Genomic DNA, 21,528 nt, shown 5'->3' with positions numbered 1-21,528 from the left:
TTTTTTAAAGAACACAGACTGGGACATAAAGGATAGTTTAGCCTGAATACCAGTGAAATCAGTGTAGCTGCTCCACTGAGCTTAACACACCTTGATCTATTCTTTAGAGTACCTGGGTCAGCGTCATCTTCATAGACAGTGAAGTTTTAGATTATTTTAAAGTCTGTACAATGCTGCTTTTCTTTCCCAAAAGATCCTGTAGAGGGACTGATACTTGTTAATACAGAAAAGTTACGCTAGTTTACATTACCCAGAATTTGACTGCAAACAGCATAGGTGTGAAGATTCCTTTGTAAAAGAAAAAAAACAAAACAAATAAATAAAAGAACAAAAACAAACACAGGAGAAACTTCAAACACAGCACTTGTTACTTTTTTATTTGTTTGTTTGTTTGGTTTTTAGCATGCAGTTATGTATGACTAAGAGATCTGGAAACACTGGCATTGACTTTATGGAGTAAAACATAAAGTCTTTTCTGAGTTATACAAGTCATATTAGCAAAAGAATTATCAGCTATTTCTATAAGTAGAAGTACAGGATTGACTTCATCACAGTAAGTCCAAACTCAAAGAAGAACTATCAACCTGAAATGAGATTAACTTCATGAAAATCCATAGGAAGTTCTGTCAGAGACATAAAGTAAACGAAGAGGTGAACATCCCTTTCCATAAAGTTTTCTTTGATATAGGGTATAATATTATCTAAGACTCTATTATGTATGTTTACCTTTTTGTGTGTAGAAGTACAGCTGAACCCTGAGAGAAATCTGTATGAAAATCAAAATAACACAGAGCAACATTTATTGTTTGAAATCTATTTTGGCATAAAAAAAATCATTTCTGGTTTAATAATAACTTTTGTATTATTTTTAAAGTTTCAGGTTTTCATGATATTTTGTAGTCTTTTAAAGGCACTCAGTTTACCAGTCTTTATTTTTTACCAGTTCCTACAACCCCAGAGAATCTGGATCTTGTTCTGACTTTCTTGGGTTTTGTTGATTTCTCTTTTTTCTGTTAGACGCACAGAAAAATCCCCATTAAATTTTAATTTACTGCACATTGTGGAAAGCATATGTAACAGAGTTTCCACTTTATTTTCCCAGGGTAGATTAAATTTCACTTATTTCTAGTTTGAAAGCCTTTTCCTACTACAAAAGATGCTAGGCAGCCTGTTCTGCAGTAGTCCTGTATTCACTGCAGTGGCAGATGATAACAAGAATCTCAACATTTAGACTTTTGGTCTTGCTCTTCATGCTCTGTTACTATTAACAGTTGTGCTATTTAGCATCCAGAAGGTAAGAGTGGCAATTTGTAAACAGAGTCATAACCTTCTGTGTTACATAATCCACCCAGCCAGCTAAATCAGATTTGAATTTCTGTTCCTCAAGAGAACACCCTCAATGGCTGATTTTATGAAAAGTGGTTATCAGCTCTACACAAAAGCAGGTAATGGAGAACTTAGCTTTGTCATAGAATCACAGACTGGTTTGGGTTGAAGGGACCTTAAAGATCTAGTTCCAACCCCCTGCCACAGACAGGGACAGCATCCACAGACCAGGCTGCTCAAAGCTGCATCCAGCCTGGCCGTGAACACTGCCAGGGATGGGGCAGCCACAGCTTCTCTGGGTAACTTGTGCCAGCGCCTCACCACCCTCACAGGGAAGAATATCTAGAGCAGTCCAATCTAAATCTCCCCTCTTGACAGCTCAAAGCCATCCCCCGTCGTCCTGTTTCTTGAGTGCAACATAGCAGCATCAGCCTAGGTATGGAGGAATGGGGACAGAACACCCTCTTGGTTTTCAGAAACGTTTTAGCTTGAATTGCAGCTCGCACATAATGCACTATTACAGTAGTAAAGCGCTTTTCAGTCACCTCTTGAACAAAGCACTGTCTTTTTCCTCAAAAGACCTGGTAGTGGTTGAGTTCAGCTAGAACAACAAAGCAACTTGAAGAATGTAAAAAGGACTTCACTGGTGTTAAATGGGAAATGAACTTCATGCATTTTTATAAGTTTGAATACTTGTGTGCCTCACACCTCTCTTTCACATAAAACTGTTATATTGGAAATAATCTTGTTCTTTTCATTAAACCCAGACAGTATGCGCTTGGGGTCTTGTAAACAAGACTTAATCTTATTTTACTTACTGTTGTTCTGGCGAAGATATCACAACCCATTTGAAGTTGTGTACTTCTATGCCTTTATCTCTTGTTATTAGGAAAAAGACCAAATGGTTGTGTGATAATTTTACATCGGTGCAACTTGTTCATATAACACTAGCTCAAAATTGACATGTTCTTATCATAAAGATCTGGTTTATGTAATTTTTTAATAATAGGACTGTTAAAGCTTTGAGCTTTTCAACCTTGCATAACTGCCACTTTTTAAAAAAGCTATATACTTTAGGTTTTTTTTTGTTTTTTTTTTTTTTTTTTAATGTAAGTAGACCTCTCACTCTAGAACCTGAGTAGCTTCTAGAGAAACCTTCCTTCTGGATGAATGAAATCTGAAGTGCAAATATTTGCATCTCGTTTCTTCTAGCTGTCCTTGGCATAAGGATCCTTCTGCACTGCTTGTTTACTCTATGCCCAAAGCAATTGCCACTTCAAGATTTTCAAGGACAAAGACTGATGGAGCTATTCTATGATGAATATGAATAAGGTTACTTGCTTATAAACACAGTTTCTGAAAAACTATCTTTACAGGTAGTCCCTCCTCCTGTCCTTGTTGGATTTTGTTACCTAGTAGTAATCATTCTCAGCTGGAGCTTCTGACAAATGCTGCTCTGGGTTTGGACAACTGCTGACCATTTTGTGAGCAGTCACGACCTTGACAGATGCAAAGCAATTGTTTCAGTGTGAAGACATTTTGTTTCAGTGTGAAGTTCCATATTTGTTGGGAATGACAGTATGTTTGATAATCCTAATAATCCATGCTGCTTCTAAGAATTTTTGTGGGTGCTGAAAGTTCCGTTCTCCAGTAGTAGATAAGAACACACAGAAACTGTTCAGTATTTTGTAGGGTCATACTGACAATTTGCTAGACAATTTTAAGACATCGCATGAGACTAAAATATGTGGAACTGCTGAGAATTCCAGTAACAGGCAGCAGACAATCTGGTTTTATTAATAATAAAGCTGTATACAAAACCTTGTTTCCTCCTCCTTACATCCCCAGCAATTCATTCATTGTGTCTGTCACCAAAGCAGCTACAATCCTTCAACAGCGCAAGAATACATTACATGAAAGCTGATCCTTTAGCTTCACTTAGAAGAATGGACGGAATAAGTCACTAACAGTACAGCTCACTTCTGACTTTGATTGGCTCATGAAAATAACTAGCACAATAGAAACTAATCTGTATGTTACAACAGCTTCTCCAGAAAATCATTCATATCAGAATTAAATGTTTTTTTACAGATATGCAGAGATTTTGTGGGTTTTTTTTTTTTTTTTTTTTTGTTTTCCCCTAAAATGCTTTCCTACTTGTCATGTCAACATCTGCCGTTTGTAACACATGATAACACTGGCATGTTCAACTTCATGATTCCCTTCAGTTCATCTGACACAACTCTTGACTAAAGCATCAGGAAGTGGGCACTGCTGTCACCAGAATACTACACTTGATGGACCAATACCTTTAATTAAGTCTGGCAAATACTATCTTGCCATGAGAACCTATTCCAGAGTTCACAATATTTTGGTACCACATATTGCAAAACGTAATTTCTGCCCACATTAAAGTGACTTTTGAATAAGTTACAGCATTTAAGAAGTTGATGTAACGAGAATTAGCATGTATGGTATCTTTTATAGAATAACATTTTTCTCTTAAACTATTCCCCTATCCTTCTGTAAGAAGAAAACAATACCGATACAATCTGTATCTCTTTCTACTTCTGATTATTTACATTGCTACTCAAAGGACATGTATACTTTCCTTCTTCTTCCATTCTAATGCATCAATGCCTTTCAGAATCGGACTGTATGCACATTTGCTCCCCTCTTCTCATTGCTGTTCTCCTTGCAGTCCTCTCCAAATCTCAGGCACTCTTTTGCATCCATACACATATAGAGTTTATCACACGGTCCTCTTAGCATGATAACGGATTGCAATGACCCACTTTACACCGCTAAGGAAGTGAAAGAAAAATTATGAATAAGAAAAAAAGAGCGTTGTCCTATGCCCACGGAAAACAAACAAGCAATCAAACAGAAGGTTCACTTATTAGCAGTTCACTCTCAGCAGTTACCAGCACACAGGGAAACAACACCGGGACACGCTCCGCCGCATTTAAGTGCAAAGCCGTGGTACTCAGTTCTGACGCGTCAACTAACAGTGCTATTAAGCCAGGTCTCCCACCGCCGAGCGTTCACGTTTGAAGGCTGGGCACCGCTTCTCCGGCGTGACGGACACCCCGCCCCGCCGGTGCCTCAGGCGAAGGCAGGGCCGGGGCCGCCCCTCGCTCTCCCCGCACTCACCAGACCGCGCTCCGCCGTCCGGCCGGGACAGTGCGCTCAGCTGCGGCGCTGGGGTGACCGCTCGGCAGGCGGAGGCCGGAGGGCGGGGAGCCGGGTCTCCCCTCACAGTCCCCTCCCTCGGGACGCGCTCGCTGTCCCGGGCCCAGGTGTAGCGACCCGGGGCTCAGCGCTGCGCGGGCGGGCCGGCCGCGCTGGCGGCAGCCGCTGGTTGGGCGCTCGGAGCCTGTCGCTGGGCGGTGTGTCAGCGGGCTGGCTCCGCCTCGGCCCCGCGCCTCCGCCCGCCCAGGCACAGACATGACACAGACACACAGTCACTGCAGCTGCCGCTGAGCCCGGGGCAGAGCGGCGGCGAGCAGCCCGCTCCCGGCACCCGCGGAACGGCAGCGGTGGCCACCCTGGCCTCGGCTCGCCGGGCACAGCGCCGGCGGCGGGCAGCCTCGGCACCGAGACCCGCAGGGGGCAGCCTGGCACCGGGCGCCGGAGGGAGCCGGCGGGGGAAGGCTGGCAGCGGGGAAGGGGCGGGAGGCAAGGGAGGAAGGAAGGAAGGAAGGGGAAGGGGGCAGCCTGGCACTCAGACTCGGAGGCGGCCGCCGGGCACTGGCACGGAGAGAGCCCGGGCGGAGCGCGGCACCCAGCGGCCGCTGAGGCTGGGCCGGCAGCAGTAACAACGACCGCGGCGGTGCCGGAGGGAGCCTCTCCGTGCTCTGCTCCACGCTGCCAGTGACCTTCCCGGGGCTGCTCGCCGCTCGCCAGGCCGGGGCAGGGCCTCCTCTCCCCGCGGAGAGCGTGCATCAGGCCTCGGGGAGAGGCCGGGAGGCTGGGCCGGAATCCCCCGTCGCCCCCGAGTCCTTCTGGCCGCCGGCGGGGCCTGTGCGCCTCGCGGCTCGCCGCCTGGGAGCGGGTCGGGGGGAGGCGAGCGGGACGGACGGACAGGTCCGGGCTGCACCTCAGGACAGCGCGAAGAAGGGAGCGGGCAGAGAGCGGGGAGGAGAAGGCAGCCACTTCGGCGGCGCATCCCAGGAAGAGTGCGACCCTCCCCGCCACCCTCCTTCTCCCGCCGTCAGCAGCTCGTCCCACGGAGAGTGGAGCCGCTGGTGCCGCCCCGGCTGGGACCCGCCGGCTGACACCTCCGGGACGCCGGGCTGCGGGGACGGAGCTGGAGCTGCTCGCCTGGAGCAAAGGAGGAGGAAGGACTGCTTGCCTGTGGGGAGAGGTGGGCGCTGAGCGCCCGTCCTGGCGGCCCGGGAGCCACACGGGGAAGGTAAGTGCCTCGGTCGGGTCGCTGGTGCTTTTAGAGGCGAGGGGCGGGGGAGGGCGAAGAACAATCGGTGAGTGTCTGCCTTCCAGCAGCCCGGGGGCGGGGGCATCCGAGTCCGGTACAGCTGAGAGGGTGACGGTTTTATCTCCTCGATTTTAATCCGCATCAGATCTGGAGTTGAGGAGATGATCAGGCGGAGGCACGCTTGTCGCTCCCCGGGCACAACGGGGCACACCCCCTGTTCCTCAGCTGAGGGAGGTTTCCCTGCCTGGCTCGCACTGCATTCCACTCGTGAGTCTGACCGGGCGCTGGTTTACACCGCACCCGTGCCTCTTCCCTCCAGCTGGGTGCGTTCCTGTGCCGCGGGGCTCCGGCGCGGGGCTGGCGGGAGGGACGGTGCCTCCGTCCCGCAGAAGAGCCCGGGGCTGCCGAGGCCGATGGCTGCTGCCCTGGGGGGTGGCCGGGTATCAGGCCGTGGGGCGTGAGCGCCTCGCCCAGCGGCGTGTCCGCTCCGGGAGGCAGCTGTCTGAACGGGACCTGCCCGTCGGCCCGGGGCGAAGCCGGAGTTTCGCTGAGACAGTGAAACGGGGAGGGTGGTTTCCCCATCCCCCTCTAGCCTCCACAGCAAGCTTTCAGCCCAGGAGGCTCTCCTTTGGGAAGGCTTCTGCTATCGCCTCCTATCCGAGATGGTGTCATTTAGATCATTAATGCCTGCTCACGGGGGGGGGAAGGAAGGGAAAATAGCAACTTGCGGCCTCTGTGGAGGTGATGCGAAGTTTGACAGTGCCTTATGTAACACTTTGGAGAGGTTCCTAGCTCTTCTGCTGTGCCCAGTTTTGTTTTTAGAAAGCAAGTGATTTCTCGTCTTTGTAGAGCATCAGACAAGTGATCTTTATTTGTGTTTTCACCTGAGTAAAGTGTCTTCTGCTTTGCTCAACTTGCAACAGAGGTACTGTTAGCAAATAAAGCCTACTTATTTTCTGACATACATCTTTTTTTAACAGAAAATTAGCCCGTGGAGGCATCTGAACAGTTGTCATAAGGTCTTTACCTTTTTGTGGATGTATTGTAGTTGCTTTTTATAGCGCTCTTAAAATTACTACAGGAAGCATTTTCACAGCACTGATTGTCATTTATGTATTCTGGAAGATATGATACCAGGATGGAAATGACAGTAAATCAAATGTCTTTCAAACATTGTTAGCTTTTTTAATAGTATTTAAGCTCTGTAATGAACAGAAGCCACCGGGCTAAACAAAGTACTGTGTTAAAATCAGACCTGGCAATTGCCAACAGGTCAGCACATCTCATTTATTGAAATCTTCTGGATACAGATTAATTTTCTTTGTACAATTTTTATTTTTTTTAACTTCCTCAGAAATAGAAACAGCAGGAAATTAGATAAATGGATTGAAAGGTTGCATAGTTTCCCTGCAGTTTCTCTAAGTGGTTATGTCTTCTACTGAAAAAAAAGAAAAGAAGCTAGCTTCACACAAAAAGACAGGGTAGTGATTCATGACATATTCTTTAGACTCCTACTGCAAAGGTACGCTAGGGGGACTAGTTTGGGTTGTGTGGTGTTTTTTTTCCCCCCATTCAGTGGTGAAAATGCACAGTCTATTGTAATAAGACCTGTAAAATGAAGGGTTTTTGTCTCACCTTGTAGAGCTCCATGATTATAATTGTAAGCTTAGAGGAAAAATCACATGTGTAAACTCAGATGATGAGTTCAGGGAAGAGGGATCTTCTAAGAAAGTCGTTCTGCGCCCTGCTGAATAGAGAGACAGGTTATTAAAGGTTAGTTTACTTACAAGAACAGAACAAGTTAATGAACAAACCACTCCAAACATTCCCACTCTGTTGGAGTTTTTTGTTTGTTTTAAATGGAGAAATGACCAAGGTGGATCGTATATCCCTAGGCTTCTTGAAAACTGCAAACTGCTGGTAAATATTCCAAGTTTTAAATATGAAACTCTTATTGCTTAGGTGTCTTGTGACGACCCTTGATCAACAAGGCTGCAAGTCATGTAGAAGCCGCAGTAACTGCAGAGTCTCTGATGGATAATTGGATTGGTAGGTTGGTTTTGCTTAATTTTTCCCCCCTGCCTTTTAATTGCCTGCTGTGGTAGCAAGTTCCTTTTCCAATCCTGTTGATATTTAATTCTCACTATTTTTTATTTATGTTATGTGTTGCATCTTTCCTGTTCAAAGCACATACCCCTGTCTCAGTTGCTAGTAAGGAAAAATAGCTTGGAGGTATTTGGATGGCAGTGTGTAGCAAGATATATTTATTTATCTGAAATATACATGACAACGTTTTTTTCTTCTCTGTTTAGATGACATGAAAAGATTGTAAGTTTTCTCAAGTCTGGAGAAATAAGTACTGTTTTTTTCTTTGGAGAAGCACTGACAATAGTATTACTGATATGTTGAAATCCCAGGGCCAGCTATTCAATCTACAGGAATTCCAAAGTACGGTACTCGGAAAGCCAAAGTGCAGAGAAGTGGTGAATGACTGCCTGTCCTTTGGCAAATTCAGAGCTGTCAGAGGCTTGATCTGAAATTTCACTGTGTAGGACTTGATATTAGCAGAAGTAGTATTCCTGCTGAATGAGTTATTTTAGAAAACTGGTAAAACTAAGCATCTCCCATGTGCACTTAAATCACTGAAGTGTTCTTAAATATAATGATTTTGAAGGAACAATCCTCCAAACTGTTACTTGTGTGGCTGTTTATTGCTCTAATGTGTGTTTTTTGTTTTTACTTGGAAGAAACTATCATTTGTCAGTAGACCCTTACTGGAATACTCTCCTCTTCCATCCTCTGATTTCTTTTTTTTGTATGTGTGCCTTTATAAGAGCAATCTTAAAAAACCAAATGCACATATACACAAAACCAACAAAACCCAAGTCATTTTTTCTGATGTCTGTAAAGGCTAATATTGAGTAAAAATTATAACCTGACCAGAAAGGCTTTGCACTGTATGTTAAACTTGATCTACATGCAAACTCCTATCAGTGTTCATGGGAGTGCTAGTCTAAATCCAGAGCAGCTTTGGTTTGACATTTCATCACCTGCATTAGAATAATTAAAAAACTGCATTTTTAAAGGCATAAGATTTCTGGTGTATCTATTTTTCTTGTAAACTATGTGTGCTGATGACATTAAGGTAAAGACTTGCGTGATAATAGGGCATAATGACCAATGCAAGTTTACAGTTGGTTAATCATCATGAGTTTGTCTTCATTTCCTCCAGAGCTAGGTATATTTGTTAATTGCCTAATTCTGTGGCTAAAGAACTTTCTGAAAAGAAGCTTTGTGTAAGGAAACATACACACAAGCACATGCACTATTTTTGCTCAGTTAGTTGTCTGGGTTTGAATCATCTTTGGAGTGAATATTAGCTTTAAGAGACAACTATTGTTTGTTACCCCACACTTGGCATAATTTAAGAGCTGGAGAGTGAGAACTACTATCAGGGAAGGTAGTTTTCCTTTTTTATTTTTCTCCCCTTCCTTGTGGTATGCACATCTGAAGATAAATGTTAACAAATGGGCTTTGTACCTTGTAGTGATTCACGACTCTCTGTTGTCATTTTACTAAGTATTTAAGGTCTGTCCTGTGTCTTGTCAAAGCTTGTTCAATGCATGGCTGTAGAAGGGGAGTAGCAGATAAGAAATTCTATTTCAAATGGAAGTTGGTGGCTCCAAAATCGAGGAGAAAATTGCTAGAAAGGATTATACTGGCCTTGGCACTGACTTTTAAGCAAAACTACCAAGCCTGGAATCCTTGTTTAAGAGCCATGTGTGTGAGAATTAGAAGCAAAGTGTGTAGAATAGTTCCATTACCTGTTTCAGTTTGCAGATCAGAGCAGGGCTGATCTTACAATGCTTGCAGTGGTATCCACATCACTGTTCTTTCTCGGATGTAACTACTATTTCCCCAATAATGGAGTTAACTGGATAGAAGCTGTATTTAAAATTGACAAGAAGAACATCAGAAATGTCTATCCAATGTATAACAAAAAGCTAGATCTAATCGCATAAGCCTGATAATGGAGGAAGCTGGAAATCTCGGACATTGCAGGCAGAATGCAGTCTTCCTGGCTAACTTCCGCATGAGATAGGTATGCCTGAAAATAATAAACAGATTGCTTTTTAAGAATAGACTTCCCTGTGCTTACTCCTCTGATCTCTTGACCAGTGCTATGAGGAGATAGAGTGCTTGTGGCATCTACTCTTCACCCATGCATTTTTGAGTACTGATGAGTCTTTTTTTTGTTACTCCACATCCATACCAGTTTTCTGTCCTCAGGGAATAGTTGCACATATTGACCCAGACCCTATGCATGTTGCCTGAGGGGCAGCCAGTCAAGGGTTGCATCATTTAACACTGGCTGGTGTTACTGTTTTACCAGATATCTGTGAAAATGATGGAAACTCATAACAATTTTTGATTGTTGTTTAGCAAAGCTGGAAGTAGCAGTACTAACACCAGAACCATTGCTTTCTTAAATCAGAAGGACAACACCTATATCGGTTTAAACCTGCTTTTACATTCTGACACTGACACACTTTTACAAGAAAACTTCTATTCAGAAAAAAAACTTTAAGCACCCCCGTGCTGCTTCTTCCAACAGAAATTTTCTGCTGCTTTAAACTTCACGGAAGTTGAGTTTTGCTTTGAGGTGCAACTTTAAGTAGTCCCTCTAAAGTTTATCCCAGAATATATAATAATGTTTACATGCAAAATGCCATCATTTCAGTTGTATCATTAGCTTTTGGGTTTTATTTCCTGACAGGCATTTGACTGCTGAGATATAGGACTAGGAGAAAACTGTGTTATTGAGCAGTCTTCATTTAAATATGGAGAAGAATGAAGGGTTTTGATTTGAGGTGGAAGTAGAAGAGAGAAACGGCAGGAAAGTGCAAGAATTGTGGATTTTGATTTAATACTTTTTTTTTTTTTTAATATGAAAGTCTTTGTTTTCCTACAATTTCCAGATGGACTTTTATACCTGTTTAGGGATTTCAGAATTAATTTGTCTATTTGGAGAAAAGAATGTTTCTCATCCTGGAATATAAAGTGCTATTGAATGGTGAAATGGTGGGAGCAAGGAGAATTGTGAAATTAGATGTGAATTCAAGTGAATTGTTGAAACTAGATGAAGTTTCCAGCTAATAGTCAGGCTTCTCAACCCAAGTCCTTCCTTCACCTTCCTCTCTCTGATTCCCCTGCTGTGCCCCTGAACCTCAGTCGCCTTGGTGATTGTTTTCTGTGCCGTCTTCAGTTAATGTTACTGCTAATCAATACTGCCAATGGAATTTTATGTTCAGAAATTACTGGACTTCAATATATGAATCTGCTTAATCTAATATTTTTCAGAATGAAGTTATGAGAAAGGGGTATGCCACTGGATAGAAATAAGAGATTAAAACCAATCATTCTAGCATTATTAAATCTCCAAATATATATTCTTTAGATCATGTTGTTCTTAAGGATATTAGCTTTCATTGTTTTCTAACAGAAGGGACTCATAGCATTCTTGTTTTTTTGTAGAGCATGAACAGACATTAACTCTGAGGCTGTGCAAGCAGCAGTTATTTTCTGTAGTTTCATCTTTTTTCAATTCTAGGACTGGTTCTAGAACTTGGCTCAGATTTAAACAGGGAGGTTATCATTCATGTAAGATAAGTCTTCTAAGGTAATATATTGGTTGGTGTACCTGAAAATTCTTACGTAAGACAAAGATGGTTCCTACCCTTTTAAAAGGGTAAAATTGTCTGTATTTTTTAATTTTTCAGTGTGTACCATACAACTAGATGCTGTTTTATCAAAGTAGAGAATTGGAGCATTTAAGAATGAGGTCCTTGTAAAGGTGGATGTTTTCTATTGTTATTTTTCAAATACTTTGTATTATTTTCTTGATCTTTCAGATCTCTTTAACATCAACAGCATTTACAAGAAATTTCTTTAGTGACTCTTCCAAGTTAGATGTCAACAGGTTGATGATTTGCTCTGCATAGTGGCAGAGCTACAGGAAGAGGTGGAATGGCTAAGGAGCATAGGGGTATCTGAGAAGATTGACTGGTGGACCCACACTTTACCATCCCTGACAGAAGCAAGCTAGCCACCTGAAACAAAAGAAATGAAGGATCCTCTTACTCTCTAGCCACCAGGCAGATGGAGGAGACCTAGGAGACAGGAGAGGTTGGAAGCAGGTTACTCCTCGATGTAGACGGTGTATTACTCCCCAGCTTATGTCACCTTCCCAATACCCCTCTACAACAGGTTTGAGGCCTCGATACTTGAGGATTAGGAAGATGAGGAAGATGAGGAATTAGATTTGAGGAGGGACACAAGGATCATAAGGGGGCTCGGGCACCTCCCGTATGAAGACGGGCTGATAAGGTTTGGGCTGTCCAGCCTGGAGAAGAGAAGGCTGCGTGAAGACCTATAGCACCTTTCCAGTATCTGAAGGGGGCTTGCAAGGACGCTGGGGAGGGACTCTTCATTAGGGACTGTAGTTCCTACAGGACAGGACAAAGGGTAACAGGTTCAAACTTAAATAGGGGAAGTTTAGATTGGATATAAGGAGGAAGTTCTTTACTATGGAGGTGGTGAGGTGCTGGAATGGGTTGCCCAAGGAAGTTGTGAATGCTCCATCCCTGGCAGTGTTCAAGGCCAGGTTGGACAGAGCCTTAGGTGATATGGTTTAGTGTGAGGTGTCCCTGCCCATGGCAGGGGGATTGGAACTTGATGATCTTAAAGTCCTTTCCAACCCAAACCATTCTGTAACCCTAGACAAGGGATCATCCAGGTTAGAAGGGTCTGCACAGAAGAGTCAGAGAATGCCTTGTATCATGACCAACTCTACTAGGAAAAAGTAGGGTGGTTGTGATTGGAGAGTCCATGCTAATGGGAGCAGAGGGCCCCGTATGTCCACCTGTCCCAACTCACAGGGAAGTCTGCTCCCTCCCTGGGGCCAGCATAAGGGATGTTACTGGAAAATTCTCTTGTCTGGTATGCCCAGTGACTATTATTCTTTACTAGTCTTCCAGGTGGTGAATGAGGAAATATCTTCAAGAAGCCTTAAGGACTTAAGGAGGACTTCAGGGCATAGGGGCAACTGGTTCAGGAGCCCAGGTAGTCTTGTCCCTCCTGCCAGTTGCAAACAATGATAGTGGTAGCATCAGAAAAATCTTGCAGGTTAATTCCTGGCTCTGGGACTTGTGTCAGCATCAGAATTCTGTGGGTTTTGATCATGGGTTGGTCTACACAGCACTAGACCTCTGGGTGGCATATGGGGTATGCCTTTCCCAAAGGGGGAGAAGGATCCTAGGCCAGGAGCTAGCAGGGCTCACAGAGAGGGCTTTAAGCTCTTAAAGGAGGAAGAAATAGGAGAATCCTTGAAGGAGTAAATGAATATGTCTTGGTCTTTAAAGGTCGCATGTTAGTGTTCTTTAAATGTATGGAGTTTTATCTATGGCCAGGTGGTGCTAACAACCTAGGGAGGGAAACTTGCACAGGCTATTGCCATTTGGCTGAAGTCATCATAAAAGAACGTTAAGGAGACCACGGTTTCCACTGAATTATTGACGCATGCGAAGTGGGTTAAAAATGGAGCACTTTTATTTATGACATCAGTTTCTATCAGTTTTGCTGAGTGATAAGCAGGGGCAGACAGCATCTTTCTGAATAGAAGGGTATGGTCTTTTGCTGGGCAAATTTGTAAGGGTGGAAGGGGTGGAGAGAAATGAAGAGAGGGAAGCAGCACTGAGGTAAAGCCATATTTGATAGGTGTCTGAAGGTGGTATAGGGTGATACAGAGCAAATTTTTCACATGCCCTGTTTGTCGTAAAGCTCTTTGGAATTTTCGTAGGTGAAGTTCTTCCCTTTCTGTTCTAAGACTGAAAAATACTGGATTATACATCAGTAATAAAGATTTCTGGGCCTGAAGTTAGTATAAGAAATTTCCCTAACTAGCTAATTTTGGAGCATGGTTTATTTTCCATGTTTGGATTTGATTCTTTATGGAATAGGAATGCTTGCATAAAACATCAGTATAAACATTGGTTTATACTGAAAGTTTTCTGACACAGCAGTGCGTTCAGAGAATCACAGATTGGTTGAGGCTGGAAGGGTCCTCTGGAGGTCATCTGGTCTCGCCCCTATGCCCAAGCAGGCCCACCTTGAGCAGGTTCTGCAAGACTATGTCCAGATGGACTTTGAATATCTACAAAGAGGGAGAGTGTACAAACTCGCTGGCAAACCTGCACCATTGATCAGTTGCTCTTACAGTAAAAAAGTGTTTCCTGATGTTCAGAGGGAGCCTCCTGTGTTTCCGTTTGTGCCCGTTGTCTCTTTTCAATCACTGAACACCACTGAGAAGGACCTAGCTCCATCTTCTTTATACCTTCCCTTCAAATACTTATTTTTGACATCCCTCACTAGTTTCAGCTCCAGGTAGTTTCTGTCTCTCCTGACTGCATTTCTGCATGCTCAGGCAATGTCTCTATATTCCTCCCAGGTTACCCGTCCCTGCTTCTAGCTTTTTTATACTTTCTGTGTTTCAGTTTTGCCAGGATCTACTTATTCATCCATGTAGGCCTCCTGGCATTTTTGCCTGACTTCCTGCTCACTGGGATGACGGGTTTTTGAGCTTGGAGGAAGCGATCCTTGAGTATCAACCAGCTTTCTTGGACCCCTCTTCCCTCCAGGGCCTCTTTCAAGCAGATCCCGGAAGAGCCCAGTCTGTTATCCTGAAGTCCAGGGCTCTGATCAATTTTTCTTTTGCCCTGCACTCTCCTCTCAGATCCAGAATGCCACCATGGTCACTGCAATTTAAGGCTACCTTTGACCTTCAGATCCCTAAGGAACCCTTCCTTCTTCAAAAGAATAAGATCCAGCACAGCATCTCTTGTTGTTGGCACCTCTGTCACTTGAGTGAGGAATTTGTCATCAGTGCTCTGCAGGAAAGCTCTGGATTGCTTTTCCCTGCCTGTGTTGTCCTTCCTGTAGATACCAGAGTGGTTTAAGTCTCTGGTGAGGACTGGGGCTTGTGAGTGTGAGGTTGCTTCTACCTATCTGTAGAGGGCCTCATCCACTTATTCTTCATGGTCAAGTGGCCTATAGTAGTTGGCCACTACAGTGTCACCGGTAATGGTTTGCTCTTTAACACTTACGCATAAGCTCATCATCCATGCCCAGGCTAAGCTCCTTGCTTTCCAGGTGCTCTTTGACATAAAGGGGTATTCCACCACCCTGGGGTATTCCACCACCCTACTTTCCAACGTGTCCTTCCTAAAGACCCTGTATACCTCCACTGTAGCACTGCAGTCATGCAAGCCATCCCACCATGTCTCCATCATCTCAACAAGATCCTAACCATGAAACTGCACAAAAATATTTTAATTCCCTATGTTTATAATCTTTGTGTTTATTTGGGGGGGGAAAAACCCCAGCCTCCACAAATGATGGAAGCAATTCAGAGAAAAGCACTGTTTTTGCCAATGTAACTGTGACTACTGTGGCAGCTTCTGCTAGCCAAGTTACGTCAATCAACAGTCACTCTTCACACCGTCAACCAACATAGCTGGGGTGTCAGAAATTCCCAAAGCAAGAAACTGTTCCTGCCCAAAAGAGCTTATAAAAAGCAGAAGGAAGAGTGTGCTCAACTGTTTGAATACTGATAGTTTGTACTTTCCTTTTTTATTTTCTATTTTTTTTAGGTTATACATTTAATCTCAATAATTTATCATTTGAGTAATACTGGTTTATTTACACATGGTTTTGTTTGTTAAAGTATCTTTGGAAAAAGTAAAATCTGTATTCCTGTGTTGCAATCCACTAGAAGCAGCAGCATGGGACATTTCTGAAAAAAAAATCTCTTTAGTTCTGGGACACAACTGCTTTTCTCTGTCAGATTGCATTGTTTTGGTTTGTTTCAAATTGATGTGGTATTTTAAGTACATTTTTATATTTGACTTGAAAGTGCTAAAATACAATCTTACAATAGTACATAACACCAAATTTTTGGACTAACCAAATGGAAACCTTTAGCAGGATGGTGACAGATCCCACTGCACCTGCCATGCGATGGTAGTATATGAAGGTGAAATGCATCTAACATGTCAGGAGCTGAGTCATTCATCACAGATAGCAAGAAATCTAAGTTCCCTTGTGTTTTTGTGTCTTTTTCTTTGCCGGTATTCACCCTGCCTATCTGACTTTGTGATAAAACTTTTTTTGATCACCAAGAACATATCTTGTTTGGTCTGTTTTTAGTCAGATACAGCTGTCATTTTTATGACCTAGTGTCTTTGATTTGTCAGAACAAAACAGGACAAAATGGAATTTCTGAATTATTTCTGAAATACTGGATTGAGCACTGGTATTCCAGCATGCCAGTAATAACATTATTAAGAGTGAGAAGCATTTTTCAGGAGCTGTTTCTAATGCCAAATTAAGTATTTCTAGTGAGAAATCACTCTAATTGTTAGGGTGTCCCAGGTCTATTTTCAAATCCTCTCTGCTTTCAGACAAGGAGATTGTTAGATGATACCTAATAATGTTTTCAGTTGGATATTCCTGTCAAATGTTTACCTGACAACCAAATGTCGTGGTTTTTTTGTGGGTTTTTCGCCAACTGGAACTCTTATCCGAGTTGACTGTGGTAACTGAGTGCAAATTCCCACTAGTAACCAAGCCTGCTAAACTAGGCTGAACAATGGGAGGACATGAAACTTGTGCTCCTTGCTGTTGACTAGCTTCAGTTCCTTTCTCTATCCTGTTCAAGCCCCTAATTTTTCAACGCCCTACTCAGAATCCTAGAGGGAATGTTTCTGCCAGGTTCATGGGGCTTCAAGCTGGGCCCTCAATGAGCTGAACATTAAATACCAAAGTGAAGAACTTTGCCATTCTTGCTTTACTTTTGCTATGAATTGTTTCACAGAAATCAGCACTGCTAATACTAGAGTGAGATACTAAGCAATATAGATGAGGATCTATCAGAGTTCTGCTCTTTGAGATTGGGTCTTCATCCATCAGGTACCAGTTTTTGCTGTGGCAGAATACTGGCAAGCATACAGAGATGCTTCTGGGTAGCGTGGACTTCTCCATAGAGATCCCAGCATTGATTGGTGTTAGTAGTATTAGACACTCAAATGAGCATGAATGGAGCAGATAATGTTTCGTGATGAATCTTTGCAGAAGTCTTTCCTGTCAGCTGTGGCTAAAGGACTACAAAGCACCCTAAAAAAGAAAATGAAATTCAGCAGGGCATGTAGTGGACAAATTTAAACAAATTACAGCTTTGTATCTAGCATCTTGACTGTGTTGGTATATATGCCTTGGAAATGCATTTGGGACTGCACAGGAAAACCACTTTATTTCCTGCAACAGTATAAAAGCTTTTTTATAGTAGTATAGAAAAAATAAAATAAAATAAGAATATCCCAGTCTTCATTGAAGAAAAGCAATAGGAATTTCAGTTGGAAAAATATTAGTGTTGAAAGTACGCTAGGTCTACAGGATCTCTCAATATGGAGCAATTCCTTTGCTGTTCTAATACTGCAGAACCTGTTTTGATGTATCACTAAGGTGGGAATGAAAACACAGTATACAAAACTAAAGTGTCAGCCATCCAGCCATCATCCATTTTGGTACCAAATTTTGCATCTTCTTTTCTTGCTTCCTTTCACTGAAACAAAGGTTCTTTTATATCTTGACACTTTAGTATTTGCAAAGTGTTTTTGAAAGAAGAAATGCATCAGAAAGGTGCTAAGTATTCTTGCTTTCATTTAGAACTAATTTTCATTCAAGATGTTCTCGTCATGGCTTATACTTGGTGTGAAATCTGGAGGGGATGCTGCGATTTTAAGAATTTTGGGCTTACTTGTTTTGCTGGCAGAACACAAATACAGATATGTGAGGTTTTGCTCTAATTCTGTGGCTCAAGAGTAGCTTTTTGATGCAGATGAGGATTTGTATTCTAGAAGCTGCTTTGCTAAGGGATGGCATAGAAATATATCAGAGATTACTTGTTATACCTAGATTGGGATGTGCTCAGTGCATTTAATTCAACTCTCTAAGCATCAGTGAACGGCCAAAGTGCTATCATAATTGTAGGGTTTTTTCTTTCTTCTCTTTGCATATCTGTAGCTAACAGACTGAAGTTTTCGATTCTTAGATACTTATTTATTTGAAAATATTCAATATTCTAATAAAGGAGAGGTTTTCTACCCAGACTTAGCAGTTAATTCAAAATTTCTTGCCATAGTTAAATTACAGGTGGGAGGAAGAAGTTCTGCGAGAACCTAATAAAAACACTGACATGTCTACCTGTCCCATGTTTATATAGTAAAACCAAAAATAAGTGGATGCTCTGTGTCTATTAGGAAAAACTCCCTTTGAGGTGAAGGCAAGTCAAAATTCTTATCTTTAAGGCCATTAATTCTTATGATTTTTTTTTTTTTTTTACAATAAATGGTGATCTGCAGACAATTTCTAAGGTTCTTAGTTCTTAGAAAAATAACACAAGAATCTGCATTTCCCACTATCTGCCTGTGCATCTGTAAAACTTTCAGGAGTTCACAATCTGAAACCATTGATGTGAAATAAAGTGTTAACTGATACAGGTCCAATTTCTGTAAATACAACTTGGGAAATTGTATTAGGCATATTGCAGAGCCGTTAAGGCTTGCTCCAACTATATAGGAATGTAATGGCATTACGCCTGTTGCCTTGAATTTTGGAACAGGATTTGAATGAATGATCCTAGATAGTTCCAAGAACTGTTGTCTTTGGCTCTGAGTGGTATTCATTACCACTAAAGTTTTGCCTTCAATAGTTGTCTTTATTCAAGTGCATACTTACTTTCTATAAGATGTGATGGCTTGCTTCACAGGACAAATGGAAGACTTGGGTGGTATTATATCTCCATGCACCATTTCATTACTATAGGAAATTTCATGTCATAAGAAGCACATTTTCCTCTGTACAAATGTGAAATTGTGTTGTGAATGAAATCTCTTAATTACCACTCAGCTTTGCTAGTTTTTCACTTGAGTCAGCAGCTGTCTTCCTAAAAAGCACCATCATTTTGAAGCAGAAATTTAGTACTGAAGATTTTAATCCAATTTCATTCTTCCTCATCATTAAGAGAATAGTGGTGTAGCAGTCAGGAAGAAAAGCATTCTGCTTTTATAAACAGTACTCAACTTCTTGTATTAGTAAATTAGAACAGCATGTTCATGTTTATTCTTCACTTCCTCACTCTCTCACTTCTGGTTTTGCTTCTAGTTTTGGACCCCACCTTTCACTTTGGAGCTTCATTTTTTTTACTAACCAAATTTCAGTGCACATTTTACATCAAAAGTGTGTATGTATCTCTGGGAAAAGGCTGTTGCCTTGAGACCAAAAGTTCTGAATTACTGACTTCAAAAACCAAGCTTATGGTTAGCTAGGTAGTGGGATTTTTTATTTATTTATCTATTTGTTTATTTATTTATTCATTTATTTATTTATTCATGTATGAATGCCTTCTTAGAAATTGAAGGGTTTGTGTGTTTAATGATGTCTGTAATTTCAACAGATGTGGGGTGTTGTGATGACCTGTGTAAGATTTGTGGGTACTTGGTGAAATTTTTAATTGCACCAAGATTTTTAATTTTCATTTAGAATTGCACAGAGCATCAATTTTATCGGGAGTCCAGGTTAAAATCCTAATCTGTGCTATGTGTAAATTGAGCAATTTTCCTTAACTGTAGTCTTCGAGTAAGACTGTGCCATGTTTACACACTGTAGTCTGTAATGAATGTTCTGAATATCGACAGTGAAAATGGTGCTGTAATTTGGGAGTGATTACTCCCTTGTTGCATCACCAAATGTGTGGTGACTGCTGTTTGCTATATTTGCCCTGTTTCCTCTTGTGTTTCAGCTATATTTCCCTGGTTTAGCCACTTGTTTTCCTTAATTTTACCCTTGGATTGTGTGAGCACCTTGGGAGAGGCGTAGTTTCTTCATTGTACGCACCACTGTTAGCACAGCAAAGCCATGGGTCTATGGTGGTGCCTGGCAACCACAGTCCATAATGCCCAGTATAGTGCTCAATAATGAAAGCATTACAGTTGGACAAGACTGGTAGGGCTCATTAAAAACACACTCTTATCCTAAGGTTATCGAATGTACCTTCAAAGTATACCCTCGATTCTCTCTTAACAAGTAAGAGGGTTTTTCTGTTTGCCATTCATAATTACAGGGAACTCTAGTTTTCATATACCACTGTTAATAATAGCTAAAATGTTAAAACAAAGATGGAGGTACTAAAAGCAAAGAGGCAGGATTCAAACAACACTGTAATCCTCTGGGATAATGGCCTTAAGCCACATGTCCTTGGGATTTATGCACTTGTTTTTATTATTTGTCCTTTTGACTGAAAGCTTTGTCACGAAGAGATTTGATAATAGCCTGTTCGGTATGATTGTAGTCTTTTGTATTCGTGTAATAAAACAAATAATTTTGCACCATTTGTGGGTTTAGTCATTCTTGCTGTATGCGTTTCACCTCTGATTTCACCTTCAGTAGCTTAGATGGAGCTAGATAAGGACCTTTTGCTCACTTAGTCCTGTCCCATGGTGATACTACACAGAAATGCCTTCAATTTTGTGCTTTGATGTATGGAACACTAGTAAGATACACATGTACCGTACCTGCAGTGTATGTATTGTGTAGTTGGCAAATGTGAATATAAGTTATTAGAATTTGCAACTCTGTGTATTTTGACAATCACTACAACGTCTAAAGGCCTGTATTAAGATAAACAATCTAAAGCAGAGACAAATATAGGAAAACCAGAATTTATTTCTTTAACTTGCAAACTTTACTGCAGCCTCAGTTTTACAGTAGTAAATGTTGCAGCAATAGAATCTATAAAGGGTGGAAGTGAGTTTCAGATCTTAGACAGCTAGCTTATTCCAAGAGTTATGTACTTGAGTAGCTGAAGAAAGCATTTGTGGATAAAAGGTAACATGCTGGAGTAGGGAACTAAGAGATTAAGCTATTGTTGGTTGGTTTTGCTGGTTTTGAGGTGGAAAATCTATCTGAGATGAATTTTTCTGGAATGGAATTCCTTCTGGAAAGAAACAGCCTTTGCCTTGCTTTTTCTGTGACTGCACATCATCTCACTATTTTAAAATGTTACCTTTGGTTTTTATCCATAACCTGGTAATGAAAAAAATTGCTCCAGAGCTAGTCTTTTATGTCCTTTAAACTGAGTTAGCTTCCCTGCTGTGACTTCAATAATGCATCATTTTGTAAGTTCAGAGGATTTAATGTGTTTCAGGTGAATTTGTGAGTTGCTGTTAGATGGTTAAAAGGAAAAGAGCTGTAATGGATTGGATGCAAAGCTGCTTCCCCAGCTTCTTTCTCATCCCGCCCACTAACATGCAGAAGCATCTGCCTCTCATCTCCTCTTTGCCTGGTGCTATGTGTGAGTGCGTTTTGACAAACATTTTATGAACAGAGATCTATGAGGTGAAATAACAGTGGTGAGAAACGCAAGTAGTTCTGACTTAGTAGATAACTACTTGCGCATAGAGAGTGATGCTTTAGCAAATAAAAATATTTCTGTAGTAAAAGTTGCCACAGCAAATAAACCTGTCGCCTCTAGCTCTGTTGAAATAGAGCATCTCTGAATTTATAAGTTACTTAAGAGTTAAGGAAAAAAAAAAGTAGGGGCTTTTGGCCTGTTTTCTTCATAAAAGTTAGAAGATGCTTTTTCTTTCTGTAAG

At 41.9% G+C, this 21,528-nt stretch overlaps 2 protein-coding genes across 5 annotated transcripts in view; one reads left to right on the top strand and one right to left on the bottom strand.

Annotated features, from left to right (window-relative positions):
- Window positions 1-4,581: 4,581 nt before the first annotated feature.
- On the bottom strand, window positions 4,582-6,343 carry LOC133222224 (uncharacterized). Its single transcript, XM_061371726.1, has 2 exons — window positions 6,040-6,343; window positions 4,582-5,861 (listed from the first exon to the last, which is right to left on the bottom strand). The coding sequence occupies exons 1-2, from the start codon at window positions 6,341-6,343 to the stop codon at window positions 4,582-4,584; spliced, it is 1,584 nt and encodes a 527-aa protein (XP_061227710.1).
- Window positions 5,363-21,528, top strand: part of LARGE1 (LARGE xylosyl- and glucuronyltransferase 1) — a 281,109-nt gene continuing 264,943 nt past the window's right edge. For 3 of the 4 annotated variants that reach the window (XM_061371803.1, XM_061371799.1, XM_061371800.1), the window contains exons 1-2: window positions 5,363-5,740; window positions 7,724-7,810. The gene's annotated coding sequence lies outside the window, so the exon portion shown is untranslated. Of the gene's footprint in view, window positions 5,741-7,115; window positions 7,284-7,723; window positions 7,811-21,528 lie in introns of all 4 variants that reach the window. The other variant, XM_061371801.1, reaches the window with a different exon arrangement.

The sequence above is a fragment of the Neopsephotus bourkii genome, unplaced genomic scaffold (genome assembly GCF_033783945.1).
Source record: "Neopsephotus bourkii isolate Nb327-2 ecotype Australia unplaced genomic scaffold, CSIRO-AGI_Nbou_v1 NB_1589, whole genome shotgun sequence".
Taxonomy (NCBI): Eukaryota; Metazoa; Chordata; class Aves; order Psittaciformes; family Psittacidae; genus Neopsephotus; species Neopsephotus bourkii.
The sequence above is the reverse complement of the archived record's forward strand: the minus strand, read 5'-3'. Positions and strand labels throughout refer to the sequence as shown.